The following is an 8,702-nucleotide window of genomic DNA, read 5'->3' as shown; positions in this document are numbered from 1 at the left end:
CAATGACCCTAAGTACACAGCTAAAATAATGAAGGAGTGGCTTTACAACAACTCTGTGACTGTTCTTGAATGGTCCCGCCAGAGCCCTGACTTAAACCCCATTGAGCATCTCTGGAGAGACCTGAAAATGGCTGTCCACCAACGTTTACCATCCAACCTGACAGCACTGGAGAGGATCTGCAAGGAGGAATGGCAGAGGATCCCCAAATGCAGGTGTGAAAACTTGTTGCATCATTCCCAAAAAGACTCATGGCTGTATTAGCTCCAAAGGGTGCTTCTACTAAATACTGAGCAAAGGGTCTGAATACTTATGACCATGTGATATTTCAGTTTTTCTTTTTTAATAAATCTGCAAAAATGTCAAAAATTCTGTGTTTTTCTGTCAATATGGGGTGCTGTGTGTACATTAATGAGGAAAAAAATGAACTTAAATGATTTTAGCATATGGCTGCAATATAACAAAGAGTGAAAAATTTAAGGGGTCTGAATACTTTCTGTACCCACTGTATGAATGTTAATACTTTGTAAGAATTCTTTAGTACATTACTTGTGTGGTGTAGAAGATAATTATTTAAGAATGTACTTATGTAAAAATGTTAACACTGTTATATTTTTTTAGTATATTACTTGTGTGGTGTAGAAGAGAATTATTTATGTAGAGATACTGCTTGCAAACCAATGATGGTAAGATGATGTCAGGGGGTAGGACTGGATAAGTCTGACTTTTTCCTACTCCATTCAAGCATGTACTAGGTATAAGCAAATTGATTTTGGATTAGCATTTGTTGGATATGTGTAAAATTATGTGTGTTGACATATCAACTGTCTTTACATGCTTGAAAGAATAAATCAAATCAAATCAAATCAAAAATTTATGAAAGTGCTCCTAACATGTTCGGTGAATAACGGACATTTGATTTGGAAATGAAGCACACAATTCAAGTGAAAAATATGTAACACAAAATCTAAGGCACTTTAAGCAGCAAATGCAGCAATATAATAAAAATATATAAGAATATAATAAAAGAATGTATGCTACATGGGAGCTGCATGTCAATAGTCAATCTGCAATTATGCATGTGCAAACTGAGAATGTAAACAGTACAGGTCATCAGCACGTCATTACATGACGTATTTCCTGGTAATAAACTCCTGTCAGCTGTCAGCTCCTGGTGGCAGCTGACAGCAGTTTATTAAGAAAGACAGAGTTTTTCAGTCTAGAGGTCCTGCATTTTCACACTTCTTAGCCGCCGGCCGGAGGTTGGTAGGGAGGTGAACAGTCCGTGCTGGGGGTGGGTGGGGTCTGAGGATGGAGGCAGCTTTCCTATGCACCCTGCGGTGGTAAATGCTCTGCAGAGAGGGCAGTGGAGTCCTGGTGATCTTCTCCACAGTCTTTACCACTCTCTGCAGGCGCTTGCTGTCCATAGCAGTAGTGCTGCCATACCAGACAGTGATGCAGCTGGTCAAGATGCTCTCAACAATGCAGCTGTAGAGGTTGCTGAGGATCCTAGGCAACATGCCAAACCTCCTCAGCCTCCTCAGGAAGTACAGCAGCCGTTGGGCCTTCTTGACCAGCTGTGTGGTGTTATGTGTCCAGGTGAGGTCCTCACTGATGTGAACACACAGGTATTCGAAGCTGCTCACGCTCTCAACTTGGAGTCCCCGGATGAACAGTGGCTGATGAGATCTCCTCTCCTTCCTCATGTCCACTGTCATCTCCTTCATCTTGTCCGTGTTGAAGCTGAGATTATTGTCTTTGCACCATGACACCAAACTGGTCAAGTCAGGTAATGCTAAATACAATAGCTGGAAATCAATCACTGTCCTTACAGTGGACAGTTACCAATCAATCTTTTTGTCACAAATTCTAATTTTTCACACATGGCTCACTGAAATGAGCTGACCTCCCTGTTCTGGAATACAATATTAATTTTTAAAGATCTTACTGTGTATTTATCATCAAATGGGACAGGCTGGAACAGATGAAGTGATTGCTCTTACGGAGGTGGATGGGCCACTGCTGTGCTAAACACATTTAATTTCCAGTGACACAGCGTGCAAACGCTGAGGTATGAAATGGTCTTGCACAGGTTTCAAAATTTATTGGCCAAAGAATTCCTCAGAAGAATAACATCAGGTGGTCTTTGTGTTATAATTCAAAATCACCATTTCATATTATCATACCCTTGACTTGCATTGAATGAATGCAAATGTGAGGCATCTTATTCTTTGTGTATTAGGTAAAGGAAGTTTCAATTTTTACAACTTGGGCCCTATTTCATTTTTTTTTTAATCTTACAACTCCAGTAAACACAGCTTTACAAGGGCATCTAGTGGTGACAGGAAACACATCACACTGGTTCAGAGAAAGTACGGTCAAAAATAGATCCCCAACAATCCATTATAATGGTTCATTGCACAGAGAAGCTAGTTCCTGTTGGAACCACTGACCCAGTATACTTTCTATTTTATGCACCCTTGAGTTTTGTTAGTGGTTCAGTGTGTGGCCGTCCTTCCTGATTTCACTCAGCAGTGTATGCAGAGTTGATGCTGAATAAATCAGAACGCAGGATTTAGCCCTTAATTGTATACTTTTAATCCCAATGGACAATTTACATGACTGAGCTAAACTGGACAATTTGAGCCTGAATTCTAAACCTTCATGAACATGAACTTAGTAAATGCTGTTTTAAAGCTGCACACAGCTTCCTGGTTTCCATAAGATCCACAAAGATGTACGTAAAATGGTATCATCAGTGATAGCCATAATGGGAACACCTTTGGAAAATTTCACTCAAGTTGTAAAAAATGAACTTTCCTTAAGTGTTTCCTGAAAAAAACAATCAGGTTACTGATTTTTTTATTTCATCCTCAGGCGTCACCACTGTCCTAACCATGACCACTCTGAGCATCAGTGCTAGAAACTCCCTTCCTAAGGTGGCTTATGCTACAGCCATGGACTGGTTCATGGCTGTGTGCTATGCCTTTGTCTTCTCTGCCTTGATTGAGTTTGCCACAGTCAACTACTTCACCAAGCGCAGCTGGGCATGGGATGGGAAAAAAGAGGGCATGGAAATAAGGGTGAGTGATTCTTGAAAGTTTGGTATTTTGAAACAGCTGCTGTTTCAGTCACTTAATCAGAAACATGCTATCCTAAAAAACAAAAACATTTTTTCAGAAAGGTTTTTCCTCTTCCTTGGTTAATTTATCTTAGCTTAAATTATTGATTAATCAATCAATATCTTTTGATTTGATTTAAGAAATGGTCCAAGTTGCTAATTTTACACCGCAACAGTAATGAAAGAAGATTGCACTTTGAAAAAAGTAATAGATAGTTCCTTCGTTAACACAGCCTGGAGTACTCTATACAGACTATAAAGAGCTTTTATTATTCATTAACAGCCAAATGGAACAGGGACAGTGGGCCAGAACCATGAGAGGAGATACAGAGGGAAACTCCCAGAGACACTGGCCCTGATTTATGATGGCAGCATATGGTCCAGTCTCATCCTACAGTAAATCAGTGTGGGCACATTCTCACCAGAAAATATAGCATCCATATCTAGTCTGCACATTATAGAAACCTTAATTACAAAGTGAGTGTACATTACTTCAAATGAATCACCTGAGGCAGACATTCCCTAATTTAAGCATGAAATCAGATAAATCACAGCTTACAGATTTTTAATTTGTTAACAGTCTGGGCTGATTGTGGATTTTTTGAGGGTATTAGATGGTGAGTAAATTTACGACAAGGTAGGCAATTACAACTATAAATGGATACTGAGCATTTCAGCACAAAGAAGCTTTTTTGTGCTTGACTCTACGGTATTCATGGACTGCGGTTTCATTTACAGGGCCTAAACAAATATGAACTCTGAAAATTAAAGTACCTCGTCCTGTGCTGAATGAATTAAATACTCATTTCTCTTGCATTAATTCAGCTGCAGCCTCTGCTTCAAACAGACTCATTCAATTCAGACAGGAACAAATGCAGCGTTTTCCTATTTTCATGTGGGTCACAGGAATGACAGATTCAGGTTTGACAGTCTCCTGTGGTTTGACTGCCAGTTACTGATTATACAATAAGGCAAGACAGCTCTAAGTTTATCTCCTGCCAAAAAAAAATCATTTACTTCTAGTAATTCATATTGAATTGTTTTTTCTGAGATCAGTTACTGTATCAGATTCTCACACATTATGTCAAGAAAAGCTGAAAATTTGATTTACAGGAGTTTACAAAGACTGACAGCAAGAGAGCTGTCAAACATTATTATGCATTTGCATTCCAGATGTGGAAAAACTGATATGCAACAAAAGAACTTGTGCTTTGATTGCTTTATATTTTCTTTTCCTCAGTTTGATCAGGTAAAAGTCTCAAAAAGGCAGAAACAGCATTAAAACAAAGAATACAAGCCATAGGGCAAATTACTAAATGTACAACTGAGCCACATTTAATTTAACTATTCCTAGAGTATTGCCATGGTGCTAGCATGTGCCAGGTTTGACGTGCGAATAGTCAGTTAGGTGGTAACTTGTGATTTGCTGTGGCGACCCTAAAGGGAACAGCCAAAAGCAGAAGAAGAAGAATATTTGACACAATCACTACATATAGCTTGACAGTTGGTCCTGTGAATGACTGACACAAATGCATATTGCTACCACAGAACTCTTCAGTTGGTGGAGATAATTTGCAGGGGTACACTCCAGCAGAGTGTGTGTGGGGGGGGGCACTCTCTCTCTCTCTCTCTGTTTTTTTCCCGTCCTTTTGATGCCTCATCTTACTAGCGGTAGCATGGGCTATGTCCTTGGGGGCTGTGCTGAGCATGCAGTTGTCATGATAGATAAAAAAGAATGGGGTCACAGAGGAAGACGTGGCACTTCCATCACACACCCCATTAGAATGAGCCACTGGAAAGCAAAGGGATTTGACAACACACACACTTCAATTTTTTTAACACACACACACAACTTATAAGGAGGAGGTTTTAGCTCAGCAAGTCCTTTTGAAGATACAGCCTCCAATCATCAGAAGCAGGGTTTCTACAGACACTCTTACCAGGACTAAACAATGAGTTCATCACCCCCAGGCTCCTTTTGAAATGGTGAGCTCTAGAAAAGTCAATGTGCACTAATTTACTTTGCTTGTTATGGAGCTTCCGAGACATTTTCCTTTTCTGTTACCTAACATTTTGTTTGACAAGCGATCTACCTAATTAGCTCTCCTCACACCAGCTGAAGGTGTGCTTATTACAGAAATCGGCCGCCAGGGAGTTTGGGTGGAATGAAAGCCTACATATTCTCAGTACTCCATGATATATGATTGGACACCGCTGTGTCAGATATTGTGTGCTGGTGGTTTCATCAGTGGAGGCAGGAACACTGGCTTATTGTGCGATGGGCTTCACTGATGGAGCCAAGAAATGATCACAGCTTCACATCTATGCCTCATAATTTTGTGCAGATACACCTGCAGCACAAAAATGACTACATCTATAGACATTTGAATGAAAGAGTTTGTTAGAAAATGCTGGAGACAGCCTGTCATTTTCATTCCTAGCAGTCATATTTCAGTAGAGCTGAGCATGACTCTACTGCTGCAGGAACAAAAGGGGAAGTTGCAACAGCTTTGCTAGCAAAACATTTTTTTAAACCTGGAGGTTTGGTGTATTATGGTGGCTAAACATGTAGCTTGCTTTTCTGGAAGCATCTTGTATGCTTTTAATGAAATATCTGACTAACCATCCTAACTTTTGCTTTTATTGCATATTAGCGCCATCATCACTGGACACTGACAGCTGCAGTGTAACAGTTTTTATACATCTAGCAAAGTTACTTTAGTTGTGTTATCTTTAAACAATGTGCCATTAAAGGAACTGAAGACAGCAGGTAGCCAAATGGCTATAAATAATGAGCAAGAATCTTTGGCCAGAAGTAAATTATGTGCTGTGTCACATTAGGCAGATTAAACACACACATCCCAATGCCACATGTGGTTTCCCCAATATTAAGACCGGATAAATTACTGCAGAAGACTGCCCATCGAAATAGCAATAGAAAATTACTTTGCTTGGCTCGTTTGCCGGTTTACTGAGCACAGAACATCCCTAATGCCAAGGGCTGAAGAGTTTAGGGGGCTACAATTAATGTCATAACCTTCACTGTGATAGAGTAGGCTGGTGATGGGGTTCGATGTGGAGGAACTGGGATCACTGGAAAGTATCTGGTTAGTCAGGTGGTATCAGTGTGACTCTTTCACACCCTGTGCTAATCGACTTAAGATAGACCTGGTCAGGCAGTGTCTCAACATTTGCCATGCTTGACTTTCAACAGCTGTGAATTTGATGCACGTTTGTCTAGTTCAGACACTGACCGAACATACAGCACATCATTGTGGCAGGTAAAAACCGTGTCTATGTGTTCATTTCAGTATATGTGAATACTGAAGACCAAAAAAAAAACCATTTTGTTGATGAGTTGTTTGAAAGAGATCCACCGTGAAGCTTTCTGGAGGAGGGGGAAAAGGGGACATTAGTTATGCTAATTAATAAAGTGGAGTGAAGGGAAAGGGGGGAAGCTGAAAAAGTAGAGCAGAAATTAAAGCCAGGCTTAAAGAAACAGTTAAAAATGGGATCACTGAAGGTAAAACTCGGTTTCATTACACATGCCACTTCAGTTTTGCCACAGTGGGGGTGAATGGTGTGAAGAAAATCCTCCCAGTACAGACTCAAAAACTCCATGCCACACGGAATACTCTGAATCTGCCTGGTGATCTATCTTGGTGCCATAGTTGTTCTCACATTTACTTCACATGTACTGCACTGTATTCCTTTAGACTGTCAGGATCCTCTGGTGATGTAAGTTTAGTTGAGTAAACTCTCCTAAATAAATGAAATTGTGTTTCCCTGTGCAGTTTCAGTATAAAAGCCAGTTGGATTTCTCTCCATTAGTAGGAAGAAGCCAGCTTCTCTAGCCAGCTTTATGTCACACAGCCTTTGTCATGTTTGTTTTATTGCAAGCTGTTTGCCTGAAGAGGCCCGGCTGCTCTCACTTTGTCAGACATGTTTTCAGGCACTGCTATTTTGCTTTGTTTCTAATCCTGCTCTGTGCTGCTACTGCTCTTGGAGGCAGTATCAGACGCCGGTCGGGCCTGGTTCTGCAATTATACACAAAACAGTTAGTTGTCCCTATTCACACACACTCAAGAATTTTACCAGCCTGATCATGAATTTTCATCTTGACCTCTTTTCTGCAATGCAGATTTGAATTGACATTAGTGTAAATTGTTCAAAAGTATAGTTCCAGCTAGATAGTGATGAATAGAGTATGTAATTTTAATATAATTGGTAAACTTTTTCTTTTCTACTTTTCTTTCCAGGAACCGTTTCAGGCTAACATGGCCAGGATTAAAGATATGGTTAGGCTTTTGTTTTGTTTTTGTGTGTGTCGTGTCTCGTGATGTTGCTTCTATTTCCTCTTTATGAGTTCAAATGGAAGTATTGTTAAGTCTCATGCATTGCTGCTGACAGCCTCTACTTCTTCCTTTTCAGAGAAGAGAATATGCGACTTTGTCCAAAAAGGCAAACAACACCTTCAACATTGTCGGAACCACCTACGGCATCAATGTAGCCAAAGACCAAGGTTTAACAACCATTTCCAAAAGTGCTGCTGGAGCATCGGCCAAACACCCCTACTTGCATAAAATGGATGACCCCTACACGGAGGCCAAGAAGTCCTACAACCGTGTCAGCAAAGTGGACAAGATATCACGCATCATTTTCCCAATTCTGTTCTTCATCTTTAACTTGGGCTACTGGGCCACATATGTCAACAGACAGCCTGCTATCATGAAGGCCAACAACCTAAACTGAATTTGAACAGAAGCTAGGCTTGGTTCTGAGGGTAGACAGGTTCGCAGGAGGCCAAGCCCATTACATCTTTTTGTGTGTATGCGCGCGTGTGTTTCGTGTGTTTGTTTTTTGATATTTTGCACGTCTGTATAGATGGAAGCCAAATTAGAGCATATGGTAGATTCATATATAGTTGTGGAGCTTGGAGGGAGCACATTCTCACATCAGACTGTATTTGTGTAGCATTTCATTTCTTCCCCCTCCACACTTAGCTCTGGCCCTCTTTCCTGTTGTGAGTAACCAAGTGTTCATTTGCTGTATCTTGATTGCTTGCCATTTTGTGGAGTGGTCAGACTGTGTTATCACCATGTTTTGACATGTTTGAATTTTGCTTGTAATAAGTTAAAGCAAGCATGCAACTCTAACACATAATCAGTGATAAGAATTTGATACATTCATCGAGTTAACAACATGCATGGACACAGCAACGCAACAGAAAATGCCAACAAAGCCATTCATGGGTTGGTTTGCTGTGCTCTATTAACCGGGGGCAGCCTGTACAGTATAGTTCTATGTGAACATCATTAATAATCATCAGTATCTGGCCTTCAGCTCGCACCGAACTTCAGACCCAATACTGCATCATTTGGAATTGCTTTTGTATCCCTTGGGGCAACCTGCACATTTTTTTAGTCCAGTGGTCTTATTGTTTTAAGTGGCTGACTAGAGACGCTATATGCCTTGGTGAACACACACACACCATAAAGAAAAAGGCTTTGACATACTCATACTTGCATTTTCAATACATCTGCACAAATGCCCATGTGTACAGTGGGTACGGAAAGTATTCAG

At 40.5% G+C, this 8,702-nt stretch overlaps 1 protein-coding gene across 3 annotated transcripts in view; it reads left to right on the top strand.

The window, feature by feature from the left end:
- The window catches only part of gabra3 (gamma-aminobutyric acid type A receptor subunit alpha3), a 98,588-nt gene extending 89,894 nt beyond the window's left edge, over positions 1-8,694 (top strand). For 2 of the 3 annotated variants that reach the window (XM_020600504.1, XM_020600505.1), the window contains exons 9-11: positions 2,876-3,081; positions 7,379-7,417; positions 7,551-8,694. In XM_020600504.1, the coding sequence (XP_020456160.1) occupies positions 2,876-3,081; positions 7,379-7,417; positions 7,551-7,871 (566 nt within the window). In that variant the 3' untranslated portion in view covers positions 7,872-8,694. The remainder of the gene's footprint in view (positions 1-2,875; positions 3,082-7,378; positions 7,418-7,550) is intronic. The other variant, XM_020600506.1, reaches the window with a different exon arrangement.
- The last annotated feature ends 8 nt before the right edge of the window (positions 8,695-8,702 follow it).

This window comes from Monopterus albus, unplaced genomic scaffold (assembly GCF_001952655.1).
Source record: "Monopterus albus unplaced genomic scaffold, M_albus_1.0 scaffold47.1, whole genome shotgun sequence".
In the NCBI taxonomy this organism is placed as follows: domain Eukaryota; kingdom Metazoa; phylum Chordata; class Actinopteri; order Synbranchiformes; family Synbranchidae; genus Monopterus; species Monopterus albus.
Note: the sequence above shows the minus strand (reverse complement) of the source record. Positions and strands in the feature narration are given on the sequence as shown.